General features: G+C 37.2%; 1 protein-coding gene across 1 annotated transcript in view; it reads right to left on the reverse strand.

Moving 5' to 3' along the window:
* The window catches only part of LOC140170988 (scavenger receptor cysteine-rich domain superfamily protein-like), a 39,910-nt gene that overhangs the window by 6,453 nt on the left and 16,001 nt on the right, over nucleotides 1–17,456 (reverse strand). The window contains exons 6-8 of the mRNA XM_072194176.1: nucleotides 10,543–10,671; nucleotides 4,869–5,201; nucleotides 3,213–3,366 (exon numbers count right to left, since the gene is read on the reverse strand). Coding sequence (XP_072050277.1) covers nucleotides 3,213–3,366; nucleotides 4,869–5,201; nucleotides 10,543–10,671 — 616 coding nt within the window. The remainder of the gene's footprint in view (nucleotides 1–3,212; nucleotides 3,367–4,868; nucleotides 5,202–10,542; nucleotides 10,672–17,456) is intronic.

The raw sequence follows: 17,456 nt of genomic DNA on the forward strand, positions 1-17,456 counted from the left end.
CACACCTTTGGTATCGGGTCGATGACTTCCGTGAGTATAAATTCATCCGGGAAAATCATGCCTGTGCATGAACTGAATTTTCTTCAAAATTGGTTGGCATTGTGTGGATTGAAAGAAAGATGTGGTATTGGAAGATCAAGTTGTCCTTCTTACTAATTGCTCATTTCAACAACTTTATCAGTAAAAATGAAGTTGAAAAGTTCATATAGGCAAGTTGTTTACATTCACAACTTCAGCACTCGCACGCAGTCCGACACTATTAAGTAGAAACACTGGCGTAGTCTTGTTTTAAGTCTTCCGATACCCTGAACAATATATTCAAAATTCCATTAATTTTATCCTATAAATACTTATTTTGACCTCTTAAATGATATGATACTAATTATTTTGAATTATTTTTTGTCATTTTGGAGCAAATAAATTTAAATTAATCTTGGAGTGGTTGGATGAAATGCTAGTCTTGATCAAGTCTCCGATAAATGAATCTGTTTTTGCGTAAGGTCAGTCCACTTTTGCCCGGCACTTTTGATCAAATATATTACTACTTTTTGCACAAAATAGCTGCAAATTACTGAAAAAATGGGATTTCAATCTTGATTTGTAGAGTCAATTTATCGCTTTTTGCATTGGGACTGCTCCTACATTTATTTTATGACTGCCATGGCAGTTCACCTTTCAGTCTCTCGAGCTCTCAGTGAAACTAGTATACAAACTCAACATGAGCATGATGAGCTCAAGGCCCTTTTAGCACAGTGACGTCATAATTCCATCCCATAATATTTGCCCCTATCCCATCAGCACCTTCAGCAGTAGTGGCAAATTTGAAATATTACTGGGCGAGGGAATGTTGTTTTTATTCATATTTTGCCCTAATACGATGAAAAAACGTTTTTGAATAATCAGGCTATGCTTGATAAATATTTTAGAATCATTTGATATAAATTTGTTTCTTCACTGCAGTTCTCCTTTAAGGTTAGACACTATTTTAAACTGTCGAGATTTGGTAGTTCGCAGCATCTTGCGAATGGTAGTGAGCTTTGGCAAAAATTGCATTGCTCATTTCATAGCGAATGTGTAAAAGAATTCAGATATCACATATATACTTTTGTAGGTCCTGTGGTCCTTAAGTTATGTTGTAAAGAGGGGTGAAACAGCAATACTTTGGTAAAACTCATTAAATGTCAGGTCTATTGCATAAACAAGTTTATCTCTATTCGACGAGAATAATTATTACATTACAAGTTGACACTCTTTGCAATTTTTTTATGCGTATTTCTCCTGAAAAAAGAGAAATTGTGTGGGTAAATTTCGGGCTCGAACGTGTTCTTCCCCCGTTTGAAGCGAAATCAATTTTCAAGGCAGCGGGCTATGATTTAGGTAAATGAAGCGGACACTATATCATGCTCTCATTTACTTGTGTGACAAGTTTGACATTAGCAACAATGAGTTGTACTATTATTTATCATAAAAATGCTGCATAACAATATGCAGACTATTGTTCTCATTTCGGAAACAAAGCCCACACAGTATTGTTACTATGCGTTTGCTTTGTAACACTTCATCCAACTGAAACTATAATTACTATTAGCACAGTGAAATCAGATACATGAGTTTGTGGATTTAACACGGTTTATATGCTAGTCTCAGATTGATCACGATGAAATTCTAAGCTCAAATTATTTATTTTTTAGTCCTAATATTTCTCATGATATTGATATACATATGAATTGTAATATCACAATTTACTAATATATAAAAAAAGAAGCGGCTGATTTTATCCATATGCTTAAAAACCATTAAATGTGTAATACATAATTTAGAGTTTTTTCTGTGAACAACAACAGTATCTGCTGCATTCTGTGCATTGAGAATGTTTATAATCCCTTCTCGCAAAGCAGGCACAGTCATTTCATGAAGTCAATATTTTTCTTGGCCAAATCTGTCTCGTTCGAAGGAACTCATCGCTTAAGTTGGTTTTTGCGGAATATCAATTTTAAACAAGGAGTCATTTTCATTGTCCTCATAATATTACCTTGCCAATGATATGATGTTGTTTTTGCAATAGACCTGGCCTTTAACAACAATAAAAAAGCAAGTTTTCAAAAACATGATTTGTAGAACGAACTTTTGCAAAACATCAAAGTGTTATTTAAAAAAAAATATTGATTTAGATAATGATTTTTTTTGGCTGCTTCGACCAACAATACCTAGTCTACCCTTAAGTCAATCCAACTCAAAATTTACAGTACGCGTAGTATTGTCTAGTCTTTGACGGGTAGATGTTTTTGATAAAGGATATTTTTATAATACTTACATCATTATTTGGTGGAGGAAGGCACAAAGTTCTCCAAATAGATTCTGTCGGTGCTTTAATCTGTATGATTCCCTCGATTGATTTGTTGGTTCCCCATAACCGTAATTCACTATCTTTAAAAGCAAAATGTGCTGAATCTGTGGATCGTATCAAGAAGTAAGTACGTCAAACATTTTATCTAAACCATACGAAAGGTAATTTAGGAAAAGTAAGGCATCACATCGAATTTGGTCCTATACGGCTATCGGTACCCGGCTCTTTCTCTCATACATGGTGATGTATTAAATTGAGCCTGCTATAATAATTTACCATTGCATAGGTTTATTTTTTTAGTTTAAATAAAGAACGAAAGCACTTTTCAAATGTTCATTGGTACCTATCTGGGCACCGATAGTGTTATAGGACCAAATAAGACGTTATGCCTAAGTACATGTAGCGCATAATGCTACGCCTGAAGTTAAGCCTGAATTAGTGGGCAAAGTAGTCTGCGTTTTCGCTGGCTTTCGGACATTCTTTATTTATGAAGTATTGCTAGAGTCATAATGACAAATGAATACACACAGCAACACGTGATCGTTTTTCATTCAAGTACAATGTGGGCGGGACAAAAATACTGATCACATATTATCGGAAATACCAAGCAATCAAGAGTGAATTCACTTCACCGTCACGCAGTGCAACTCAAGCGTTGGTCACGCTGTGTTTATTATTAGTTATTTGGTCCTCACCTGAGCATACGACTCCCGCCACTTTATTCGAAACGCAACTTTTGTAGATTACTTGCCATGGGAAAAAAATGCACTGGTCCAACGACGAAAATTCTTTAGATGGATCGCAAGCTACCTTGTCAATAAAAGCTTCAGAAATCTGTGGAGATTTAAACGCAGATTGTGCTGACGTATATCCTAGCTGACGACATGCTACTTCGGCGTCATAAAAGTCCCACCTATTTGCACAGATGCTGGCCCAACGTGACACACCATCATACACTTCCAGACGACCAGTGTAGTTGTTAACGGTTGGTCTTAAACGTAGAGTCAAAGTTTGATTACCTGTCACGAAAGCAAAAAACTACTCACTTCTATAAGCCGCCAATTTTCGTATAAAGTACGAAATATACATTAACTGAGATGGTAACAAGTCCTTTTGTCCAAATCACAAGTAGGTCAAGTCATTTTGAAAAATTCAAGTCACAAGTCGCAAAAATAGTGACACGAGTCGCGACTCGAGTCCAAGTCAGACGTCTCGATTCTGCAACTCTGCATTTTATTACGTAAGATGTGTTCTAAGCTTCTGTAATTTGACACTTTATGGGTAAGAATTTGTTACGTCCAAATCAAAAGTTGGATTTGACGAGACTGTCAATAGGATGGCACAGGCAAAATATGCTGTACACCCCACTCAGATCGGTTTAGTGACGCCCCTGCTGTCAATAGGAAGTCACACGCGCGGCTCTATAGGGTATACATATATAATGACACTTTATGTGTAAGAATTTATTACGTCCAAATCAAAAGTTGCTCTTGCCTGGACTGTCAATAGGATGGCACACGCACGGCTCTCTCCGGTATGCATGTATAATGCATGAAAGTTCACTGTCTGTGCCCATTTGACCAAATTTTGGCCTGGCCCAGGGCCCCCCAAAAGGTAAATCCGGCCCTGACTTTCTGACACTAAATCTTCGTCGTTTATTGTCCAATTATTACAATGAAGTGTTTTTCAAATGTATAATTGAACAGGGACGGCGGCCGGGGGTTACTGCTGTACTCTACACTAGATCTACAAATTTTGCACAGTTGAGTATAAGTTCGTCTCCTTGTCAAATTAATTTAGGGAGGGCGAGTTAGTGTAGTGGTCTTCTCACTCGCTTCTCACCGCTGTGGCCGGGGTTCAATTCCCCGCGGTGCCACATGTGACTTTGGTTGCCGATCCATGCTCGTCCTCGCAGGTTTTTCTCTGGGTGCTCCGGTTTTCCTCCTGCATCTAAAATCGGATCTCTTCCCATATCCCTGTCCCGTCATATCCGGATGGCATCCCTTGAATTTAGTCGCGTCTGAGCACTATCGGGCTTAGCCTGGCTTCGGCCGAATGTTATAAATAAATAAATAAAAAATTAATCGAAGTTTGGTGCGATTCGTCCAAATCAAATTTTCAATATCTACATCGGTTTCCATTAATTTGGGAAATAAAATATCACCTAAACAAGATCAGAATCGTGCATTAACTCAATGTACTCAAAATTCTCGATTCGTCACTTTGCCGAATTCATAACTAAACTTATAATATACCTAAAATGTATTATTATCAGCATCTAAATACACATATTGTGTCTGACCAAATTCCAATGTTGGTACATTTTATATTGGACCTGTATCTCATAATATAGAAGCAAAATACGTTAATTTTGATATTAAAATATATTCTTTTCTGTTGCTTTGTTACGTCCCGCCGTTAAGTCCAATATTTATAAGAGCTGAATATGAGTCGTCCTGTACAAGGGAAGGTGATTATTGTTTTTGGTAAGGATTTATTCCAAGCCATGAGGAGTACCTACCCGGCAGACAATGCAATCCGATGTCACCCCTGTGGTCATTAGTAGATCCCCATCCTTTATGCATGCAATCTAAAAGGGATATTTCATCACCGACACAACTGTAAACCGCAATATGAACTGTTCCGGTAACAAGTCCAAATTGCTGGGTTAAATCTGGTGACAATACTGAGGATGAGAAGCCCAGCATTCTGCAAGCAACTGAAGCACACAGAGACGACCAGTTGCTGCCACTAATGGTTCCCCGTGTTCCATTGTTACGTCGTATTTCCAATCTACCTTCGTACTGCGTACTACCACCGACCAGTCGTACCTCATAGGTGTCATTACCATGAACTGTAAATAGCATGAACACAAATAACAATAATTTTAGCTATACCTTAAAAATATGAGATGTTAAAACACCGTTCAAATAGCAATTAACAGATGATTCAATATCAGAGGTTTTAAAAATGCATATGTTCATTGCATTAAGAATGCTGGGATTGCATGCGAGTATGGGGGGTCTGACTTTGAGGGCGCGAGCCCCCCGGGGTTAAAGCAGGTGGCGGCAAAAAAAGACGGGACGGCGGAAGAAGAAGATGCGACAAAAAGAACTATTAAAAAAAGGACATAAAATTAGTAAAAATAATGAAAAAAAGGTTTATAAAATTGGAACTATACATAAATAGCTTTTTGAATTTCGTTCGCTATTTTTATTATTTGTTCTTCACTTTTTCAGCTTTTTTAAAACCATCGGAAAAAAAATTGGGTCAACCTTTTTGTGCTGTTGATGTAGGGGCCGGCAGAATTGACCTTTTCCGCAGCCCCCGGGTAGGAGCGGCCACGGTACGCCCCCGGGTACTCAAGTTTTGTTTTTGTAGGGACGTACCGCTGAGATTTTGGAAGTGGACCCATAAATATACCAATTTGTCAAGAAATTTGGACCCATTGATATACCAAAAATCAAAATTTTCGGCCGAATTTAACCAAAATTGTCTTAGTTTTTACAAATTTTGGCTATATTAAGGAAAATTGGGCTGTTTTCCGAAAAAATGAGAAAATTTGAAAAAGGACCCATTAATATACCAAAATAGGCTTAGAAAAAGGGGTCATTGATATACCAGAAGGCCGAAAACGCTACCCATGTTTGCGGCACGTCCCCGTATGGTCATTTGTACTGAGAACCCCCGGGGGTACGTCACTGGATTACAAACTGAAAGTCTCCATGGCGGACTAATATAATGCATTCAACAAAAGCATGATTGCAATCTACCGCGATAGTTTGTTTCACACACATAACAAATGCACTACAGTACCATCAAATGTGACCGTTCACGGCGAATGAGCCGTAAATTCCTCCCCAGTCAATTTTGTTTTATTTCGTGTTTAAAAAATAAACATCAAAAACTTAAAAATGGTATATCATTTGACTTCAAACGATATCCAGAAGCGGGGTTATGGTTTGTTAAACTTTGCTCCTTCAACAAAATTATAACTTTTTTCGTTTTTACATGTGTCTCTTTTTCCACATTGTTGGCAATAAATATCAAACAGTCATAATTGGCGGTCATTTCAAATCATCCCCAAGTCAACGTGGTTTAAGAAAGTTCTCTCATTGTTAATTGTTGGTTATGCATACCTGTACAAAATACAATGCCTGGTAACACACCACTTGAACAGGATTTAGCAATATAAGCAAACAAAGACCAGAGCTATTAAAAGTTCTATAGCCATCTAAGGTAGAAGCTTATTATCCACTTCAACAATAGGATTATTGATTAGTTTTTGACTATAGAAATGAGACGGATGTCGGGCCAGCTTAAGTTACCGATGAATATGACCTTCGTACACATTTTACACCGTAACTCAGAATACAATATAGGGAATTTACGGCTCATTTGTGCTGCCGGGTCACAAATAGGTTGATGACAACATTTGATTGAATGGACTGCACTGCGCTACTGATTACGGTGAAGGACAACGGTTCAAATCCTTTGTTGAAACTTGGAATAATTATGTTACGTAACAAAATATGTCAGGGTCAATAGAGCTTATCGGGAGGTTGACCTCTCACCCCGTTAACTTGGTATATTTAAGATGGCAAACGTTTCTTTATTTTGAAATGGTTTTTAAAGGGGAACAAATACTAGAAGGCTATATATTTATACACAAATACGGCTATACCCGCATGTTATCGGTGTACAAACTAACTGTTACAAACTAACAGTCCTTATTTGCTGAGGACTGATGTTGTCAGTCTCTCTAATTCACAGTGAAGCTATGCAATTGGATGGATTGAAATTCACAATACACAATTTGATTAGGGGAAAGCTATTCCAGAGGGAGTATGTAAATTAAACGGAACTGCCATTTCAGAGGGAGTATGTAAATTAAATGGAACAGCCAAAGGTATGTAATTTAAATGGAACAGTCTTAACGCTCCACACATAGTATTTCCAATTATCATCATCTATAATTATTATAATACGCTATTGAAATTCACAATTTGCAATTTGATAAGGGGAAAGCTATTCCAGAGGGAGTATGTAAATTAAATGGAACAGCCATTTCAGAGGGAGTATGTAAATTAAATGGAACATCCTATTTTGTGACCATTCCAGAGGGAGTATGTAAATTAAATAGAACAGCCAATGGGTATGTAATTTAACTGGAACAGCCTTAACGTTTATGTTATCTATATAATAATATTATAATTACGCTATTGTCTGTGAATCCGTTTAGTCCTACGTGTATGTGGTGGGATGGGATGGGTGTTATTAACAATATAATTCTCAGGTGCAATCTGTGTACAAACTCTGAGCCCTGAAGCTGCTTTATTTGATGATAAACGGACGGCCCTTTTTTAACATTCGGAGCCCTGAGGCCCATAATATTTGACTTATGAGGCTCAAAATATAATTCTCAAGTGCTATCATTAGACTCAACCTGGGCACTGTAGCTGCTTTATTTATTGAGTAACGGCTGGCCCTATGTTTTAGCGTTTGGGGCCCTGGGGCCCATATTATGTGACATATGGAGCTCATTATACATATAACAATATAATTCTCAGGTGCAATCTGTGTACAAATTCTGAGCTCTAAAGCTGCTTTATTTGATGAAAAACGGCCGGCCCTTTGCTTTAACATTTGGGGCCATGGGGCCCATAATATTTGACTTATGGGGATCATGTGCATATGTTGAAATATAATTCTCAAGTGCTATCAGCAGATTCAAGCTGGACATTGCAAAAGGCAATTTACAACTTCGGGCCCATACATGTGCCACATATGAGCTCTAGTGCCCTTGTAGTTTTATAGCTAGTCTTGTCAATCTGTTGCCGCTTATTTTAACATTTGGGGCCCTAGGGCCCATAATATATGTCAAATGGGGCTCATGTGACCTCATATTACCTTCATATTATTAACCTGACCTAGTAGTATATTATTGCTAACAATAAAAATCCAAAATCTGGTTAAATGTGCCCCTAAAGTGACCAATTTAACCATATATATGTTTTTCATTGAGTTTGGCGGCTATTTTGAAAAAAGAGCCCTCAGTTTTGACCTCCTGTTACCTTCATATTAATAACCTGACTTAGTAGTACATTATTACTATCAATAAAAATTCAAAATCTGGTTAAATATGCCCCTAAATTGACTAATTTAGCCATATATATGTTTTTCATTGAGTTTGGCGGCCATTTTGGAAAAAGCGCCTTCAGCTGTGACCTCCTGTTACCTTCATATTAATAACCTAACTTAGTAGTACATTATTGCTATCAATAAAAATCCAAAATCTGGTTAAATATGCCCCTAATGTGACTAATTTAACCATATATATGGATTTTGGCGGCCATTTTGAAAAAAGCGCCCTCACGGTAAAGTTCTCAGGTTATTCTTGTTCCCCATGCAAAACTGGTCCAGATAAACCATATGAGAATTTCTCGTTCTCCAAGTGGTACTTAGCTCAGTTTTAACCTGGTCTACATGTTAATTGCATGATTTGCAATATTTTTAATTTATGCAAATACCCCGGGGACGATTGATAAATGTCGTTTATACGGGTCTGTACGCACTGGTTGTGGTAACTATGGTAACCGCGACATATGATTTGTCTACGTGTTTCATAACAGTATTACAATATATTTATTATCCAGTATAAACATCATAGATTAATGTCAATGGTTAGGACAAATGCTACATCTTTTTTAGATCAAATCCTCTTAGTTACTGGCCTGCATTTTTTGCGGCAAAACAGAAAATTTAATGATCATTTTCATCATTACGGCCATCATCAACCCTCCGCAGGGTGAAGGCGTCTCCAAGGTGACGCCACTCTGATCTATCCCACGTCTTTCTCATCCAGGTTTAATACATCAAGTAATTTTGTAATTTCATTCCTCCATCTAACTTTCTGTCTTCCTGGGTCAGGTGCCCGGGGTCAGGTGCCTCAGTAGCACCATTTCTAGGTATCCATTCTGTAACCAGTTTGGTCCATCGTATGTTCTAGCTACGTGACCAGCCCAAAACCACTTCTTTTGTTTCACAGTCTGGATGACACCGGTGTTCATCTGTCATGCTTCTGATCCACTCATTTGTTTTCATGTCTCTTTTTGTGATCCCAAGAATGCTCCTTTCCATACTGTGTTAACCGCTCCATTCTCTGAGTCATGGCCCAAGTTCTGCAGCCATATGCCATGACTGGAAGGACACACTGGTCATGCTGGTTGTAGACTTAATTATTTAATTCTGCATCACGTCATTCAAATTTTCAAAACTTTTGAACATTTAATAAAATCCCGCAAATCTAGGTAAAGTAATTACGAGGCCTACAATAATATCAATATAAAAGAATAAAGCTGCGTGATACAAATGTATTAGACCCTTATAATTTTGATTTTTAATCTTTTTTTTAAACGATGCTTTTAAGCCGAAACTGAAATAATTTAAATATGACTCGAATTTTCATTGAAAGAGTTTGATATCATTTCATGACTTCTTAAAAGAAAACAACGGATGTTTGATTTTTTTGATCATAATTAATAGAGAGTTTTGTTCTGAGTATTTTGATACCTCGTTCGGTACAATACGACATTATTTTCCTTAACTTATAGCAATTTGAATAAGAAAGAGAGCCTTTCAAAGGTGACAAAAATTTGCATTGACTTTTCCTTCGAAGCACGCAGGTATTGATCACAGCGGAGAGAGCGTCATCCGTTAGGCTTTATTGAACCCGTAACAAAAAGTACCACAAATAGCCTTGAAGGAGGAAGTATCTAAATTTTTCACTTATGAAATTCGAAAATGTCATTTAAATCAGTTTTATAGCTTCTTTAAAAAAAATCGCATGGTGCCGAATAAAGTATCAAAGTACGCAGAACAAACCGACTACTTTATTTTGCAATTTAGATTTAGTGTCTTTCAGATACCGTATTGTTTTTGTTTTAAGTGCTCAGATGCTTTTGGGGTGCAGTATACTTCTGGAATGTACAAGTGCGCGTCAAACAAAGAACAACAATAGCCAGTAGTCTCGAAAGTACACAATTAACATGATTAAATATCCAAAGTTAACGCTAAATACGGCGCTTCCGTCTAATGGACTTGCGACTTTACGCTCATTTTGTGGAAGCATATCACAATTCAGAACATTTCACAAAGCATGGAATCATGAAAACGCATCACTGCGTTATACTTACCAACTATATTTGGAGCTACATATGTACAACTGGCATATTTAGTAGCGGTGATGGTAAGCAGCAGCACTTCAAGGGCGAAAATCACCAGAAATCTCCGCAGTATGTGTCCCGTCATGATTGCGTACGTACCTGTGCAGAAGTAAAATTACATTTCTTAATACAAATAACGGCGTGTCCGTCCGTCCGTCCGTCCGCGCGCTATCGCGTTCGCGTCCACGCGATTCGCGTTCACGCGGTGCACTATCGCGTGCTCGCGGTGCGCTATCGCGGAGTATCAACGGGAGTGTTACAGTGTCAGCATAACATGACTATTTCCGGAATCATCCAGAATTAACATAAAAATTATCCGTTGTGGTAAGGCATATAACCGTTTTTGCGTTCACGTTTCTCGCGATTGATTTCATTACTTTAGTAACGGTCTATATCCACGTCCAGATACTAATTTCTGTTTCTCAAAATGTGGTAACAGGGCAGGGCTTGGAAGAGGAGAATGATGGGTTTCCAGATTATGGGTAGGCCTACCGAACTACCGAAGTAAGCATCACACCTATAAAACAAACGAAGTTGTGTCAAGTTGGGTCTTGATCATCGAGAGACGTATTTCATAGAAGTTTAAAAAGTCAGGGCAGGTACATATGGGAAACGGGTTTGGTTTTAAAATTAGAAATATGCCTATCACGAGAAGCGCCAGACCCGAGAACCGCGAAATCTAGTGTATAATAATAATAGAATAGTTATTATATAATTATATTGGTTAAAGACGCTGTGTTATTAACAGTACCTGTTTTAAATGGGTCATTCGTTCATTCGAATAAACGTGTATATAAATTATGATTGTATTTTATAAGAGATTTAAAAAGCGCATCAATAACAAATCTGGAAGCCACGTACAATCTATTATAATACAATTGACCAAAAGGAGGCAGGGGTGGTGGCGCCATGGGGTGCAAATACCGCCAGTCACCCGGCTTGCACTCAGTTGCCCCCCCCCCCACCCCAAAATCAATTTTTGCAACAAATTTGTGGCAGGTTCACTTTGCCCTCCCCTATACCCGCGTAAAACAATTTCTGATGCCGCCACTGAAAGGAGTTCGAGGAAACGTTACAGAGATCAACACGATAACGAGAAAATGTTTCCGTATAATCCCCGCCGCTGAAAAAACACGACATCATAGATAAACAAACTATAAAATACACTTCAAAGTCTTTAATGCTTTGCGTGCTAGCCATGCGCTTCAATGGAAAAAGTTTCTCAAAATATCAAGAGCTATCGTAAGAACTACTGGATCAATACTAGCCTTGTTTGTACTCATTTTAATGCATTTTTCATGCTGATTCCAAATATGGTCATGACAATTTACATTTCTGAAGTTTTTTAATTTTTAAATTTTTTTAAAACTTGTCTTCTGCAGTCGACACCCGCGCGAAGAGAGTTAAAGTCTTTTGAACATGCAAAGAAATGTGATTTATGTCGAATGTGTGTCGAATTCTAGATCTTTGACTCTTCTGCTGAAAACGATCTAATAATATATACATGTACATGAATGTTGCTGTGAAAACCAGAACACATATTTTGTCAAGTATATTTAGCATCAAAGAAAAAGTTTACAACTATACAACAATACTCACGTTTTTTGTCCGAATAATTTCAGAGTAACCATACTCCGTCAACAGCGACATTTTGTGAGTCTTTGTATGGTATGTTCCAGTAGATATCCACGAAAAAGTTTTTTTCCAAAATTCCAGTTGATTTCGATTTGGCGTTTGCGAGTTATACATAACATAAATAAATATTTGACGATATTTTATGCCAATCTGCAATATATATTTTCACACAAACATGTAGTCAGATTTTCCGATGATATAAAGATCTCAATATTTTTGTGTGAGTCTTGAGTGGGGGTTGTGGCTGTGGATCACGTAATGCCCCTTTGACCATGTGTCTACTAATGCGGCCCATACACGTTCAATCTTATTGATCAATATCAAAGACCCTAGATACAAGAGTGGGTACAAAATCTACCATTGAACACGCACAATGGTAAATTTTATATCCACTCTTGCATCTAGGGTCCCCAATATTGATCAATATTTTGATCGTGTATGGGCCGCAATAGAGTGTGTCGTGTAGTGGCTATTGGCACTTTCTACTTCCGAATTGCTCGCGCAATGAGCTTTAGAGATGATGTGTGCGTAAGTAATAATCTTTTTCAACTAAATATCATAGTTAGGAAAATAATGATGCCTCTGGTGGCGTAGATTAATGAGTTTCATTATTATTAATTGCAATTATTACAGTCCACTTGCGATATTTCATTGAAGGCCACTTTGGCACTAATTAGGATATTAACATGTATAACAACCGGCATTAGTGACATTTGTATTTTGTCAACATGTGTTTGTATAAAGTGTAAAATGGCTCCTCATAACTAATTGATATCAACCAAAGCTAATTAAAACTAATTGATATCAACCAAATACACACAACTTTGATATATTCTATGGAAAGTAGTGTCTATAATTATGAAGAGTTTGTTTCCAAAAGGCGCTAAATCCAATAGCTGCCCTGTGTCACATTTTTATGGTTTATTTTAACATTTTTAAAGTTTAAATGACATTTAACGATTGGAATAGATATGTTTGTAACTCTAGCTTATTTTCTAACTATTTTTAAAATCATTTTGTCCCAAAAAATTCTCCAATGCAAAGTTTTAAAATGGCTGCCATTGGATTTAGCTCCTTTTGGAACAAAAATAATTATTTTCTTTTATATTTATTGTTTTCGTCTTCGCACGTGGGAGGTTAAAGAGATTTGCAATTGTTTTTTTAAAGATATCCCAAGAATATTGTAATAACTATTCTAGTGGTCCAATGTTATTAGATTAGCAAGGTTACTGCTACTCTTAGGAATATCTGCAGTTGAATTTACATAAAGCAGCCTTTGGATTTAGCGCCTTTTGGAAACAATATAGATACCAGGCGCGTACCCAGAGAGGAAAAATATGGTGGGGGGGGGGGGCAAAATAGATACTTAGAGTGTATGAGGAGGGATGTTGCCCCTCAGAAGTGAGAAAAATTAGTTTGAAAGAGTCGAAATTTTTTGAAATGATGGCCCAATTGAAGCCATTCGTGGAGAAGTTTTTACTGTTATTGTACAGACTTGATTAATATGGAATATTTTTTCGCAAAATTCCAAGACTGGTCTACATAAACCGAGCGGGCTAAATATTAATCGGGGTGTGTCGTGAGATGGTGTAAAATAATTGTTTGACAGAAAATGTGCTTTCCATTAGTTTACATTATGCGCTCATAATGTAGTGAATTAGCCTAAAATGGCGGATCTAATGAGACTGAATTTGATTTTTGTGGTTATTCTGATATTATAAAATTTATTGAGGTTTGAGGTGATATTTATTGAACCTAAATATCAATATAAAGTGTTCGTCAGAACTGAAATGCACTTGTAATCTACCAGTTTGAAAGTGGGAGGAGCTTTTAAAATTATGACTCTTGGACCAAATGTTATAAACTTACTGTACACAAAGAAACAGCGTGAGTTCATTGGACAACCAGTAATCATCCACGTAGTTGTTTTTGTACCGTAAGTCTTTAACATTTGACCCCAGGGGGTCATTCAAACTTTCTGAGTTCGTACCACTTTTAAGAGCCATATTTTAAGCTCCTCCAATGTTAAATAATTAGTACATTGCAAGTGTATTTCAGCTGTGATGAATGCCAATTGCTGACGAAGTTTAGGAAATACCACCTCAAAAAACCCCTATAAATTTGATAATAACAGAACAATGTTGTATAAAGTACGTCTTTAAGTAAGTATTGTCTTTCAAACAATTATTTTACACCATCTCCCGACACACCCTAATTAATATTTAACCCGTGCGGTTTATGCAGACTCCGTCCAGACCAGTCGTGGAATTTGCGAAAATATATTCCATAGTAAATGTCAAGTCTGTATGAAGTATTGCTTTAAACATTTAAACATAAAGTGTCGGGTGTCCAAAGCAGAAGCAAAAAGGGCAACTGTTGTCTTCTTTATGCTTAAGCAGGGGGTGTCTGAGGGAGAAATGAAGGCACAATTGAAACCATTCGTGGACCAGTCAATTACTGTAGGCCTATAATTAGGCCAAAAAAAAATATGTTGTGTTGCCCTCCGCGGCCGGGTCAAAATCGCGAAAATCTGGGCCCGGTTTTTTTTTTTTTTTTTTTTAATAATTTTTTTATACACATGTTTTTTTTATATCATACATGTACCCCCAAGCCTATTCCCGGATCCCTGACGTTCACTAAAAAGATTGTGCCCCAAGCCAGCACTTTAATTGGATAGTAGGACTTACTCATTGAATCCCAACAACATGGATGTTAGGCCCTTCACAATTGATTTTGAGTTTCCTATCTCCCGCCTGCATCAAAAATTGAGAATTGCAAAATATTTAATTATTTGATTTTTATCTGTCATTTTCTATGTTAAATTGATCCAAAAAATGACAAATGGCTTCAATTGGGCCTTCATTGTCCAAAGGTTTCTCACCTCTATTGCCCCCGGACGCTGGTTGCCCTGATATATCAGATTTGTAGCCCTTTTGTACTTATTAGCCAATATTTGACCATCTTCGTGAAAGTTTTCCCCCTTAAAAGTCGTCTTTCCCCACTTTGTTCACCCTCTGAAAAAATACTTGCTACGTCACTGCCTCTAAGGGGTCAAAAACCCTCTCAAACACCCTCTCCTCCCCCACTTTTCTGATAGGGTGGACGTCCCTGTTGGTGCCACATGCCACGGATTCGCCGGTCATTTGTCGGACGTTGAACGATTGAATATAAAACGCCTGCAGGATTATTAGCGGCCACAACGCATAGAGAGACGAACGGGAATCGGACCCCCAAATCCGGACATTTGTCGGACGTTGACCCCCAAATCCGGTCATTTGTCGGACGTTGACCGATCGAATATAAGACGCCTGCAGGATTATTAGCGGCCACAACGCATAGAGAAACGAACGGGAATCGGACCCCAAATCCGTTCATTTGTCGGACGTTGAACGATCGGATATAAGACGCCTGCAGGATTATTAGCGGCCACAACGCATTGAGAGACGAACGGGAATCGGACCCAAAATCCCACCGAATCTTCTGCCGGACTGGTGATTTTTCCACCGAATAAAATATTTTTGTATTCGGTGATGTACGTTGATCCAGTCCGTCGTAGTGTGACAGACCTATTACACCTCACTTTATTTATATCATGCCTAAAACACTCCATCATTTTGAGCCCAAAGCTATCTACAATTAGGGACCAGTCAATGATTATTGTAGGAGTACCGATATTTTGGCGTGTATACTGGTGTATGCATATTGCCAGCCTACTAATTAATTAATGTTTATTTTTACTATTTTAATTGATTTTTTGTCTTTATTCATCAGATAAGTTTATGATGTCATCTATCTCTGGTAGCAGTGCAGCTTTGCCCCCCCCAACTGGTACCAAACACCACATCTAATGGTTTTGATGTACTGTGTGGTACCATCAATCTTCATTAAGATTACGTAAGTAAGGAGTTTTTTTTTTGTGTGTGTTTATTTTAATAAACACAACAAAAAAAAAACATGAAAAATATGCTCCGCGTGCTGGCCATAGGCTTTAACATAAAAGTCCAAAGTTTTGAGATATTTTCTCAAAAGATCAAGAGCTATCTTAAGAAACACTTAACAAATACTAGGCTTTTTTGTACTCATTTTTATTTATCGTCATACAAATTTCCAATTCTGAAATTAAACTTGTCGTCTGCAGTCGACATCCGAATTAAATATGGTTAACACTCAACAATCTTAAAAGAGTGTTGAGTGTTAACCATACTCCACCTGTGGAAGACTTTACTACTCCCTCTTCCAGAAAAATACAGCACTAATTTTTTGGGATTAAAAAAATATTATCAAGTTCTGCAAAATGAAATATAGCTAAATCCTAATCCTTTAGTTATTCCTAACCGGCACTAAAATTCGAATTTTAATATTTGGTCAATTTTTGGAAATAAGGGCCAAAAACATGCATTTTTATGGTGTTTTTCGTATGCTGTGACAATCAAGCCCAAAGACTTGTACCAAGACTTATTTCAGTTTAGGCAGTCTAATTTTTGGAAAAGACATTTTCATTCTGATAACCGATAATTTAATTAAAGAAACACAAAAAAAAAGTGAAAATTATAGCAAAATTTTGGCATATACTCAATATTTTGAATGCTTAGACTTGCTCCAAGTCTTTGATTTTTGTGACTCGATTGTCAGAAAATATGCCGAAAATGCATGTTTTTGGCTCTTTTTCAAGAAATTAGTAAAACAGTGATTTATTTCTTTTATTGCCAGTTAGGACTAACTAAAGGATTAGGATTTAGCTATGTTTCATTTGGCAAAACAGGATAATATTTTTTTTTATCCCAAAAAATTAGTGCTGTATTTATCTGGAATGGGGAGTAGCTACTATCGTCCACAGGGTGATTGCGGCACGGTTCTCTGATGTGATCATTTATTAATTTTTTAACAAAACATTAGCGTACGCGAAGGACAAAATACGTTTCCGATCAAAACGTTTTTGAAGGATATGCTTCAAGTAACGGAGTCGATACTTCTCCACTGTTATCTGTCAGTGGCTCGATTCCATTTGTAATTGAAGTTTAAGGTTCACACTATTAAACTGTATCTTTAATAGTTAACAAGGAATAACTATTATAGGTTAATACCTAGCTCTAAACCTATACGCCACTATGTGAAACGGAAAATTTTACTTTCACTCTACGCCATTATGTGTTGCGACCGACGTTATACTGTTCAATTTCTAGACCTGAATAATAACAACTATCACACTAATAAACTGTATATACACATAAATTTATATTTCTATATCA

This window comes from Amphiura filiformis, chromosome 15, assembly GCF_039555335.1.
Source record: "Amphiura filiformis chromosome 15, Afil_fr2py, whole genome shotgun sequence".
Lineage (NCBI taxonomy): Eukaryota > Metazoa > Echinodermata > Ophiuroidea > Amphilepidida > Amphiuridae > Amphiura > Amphiura filiformis.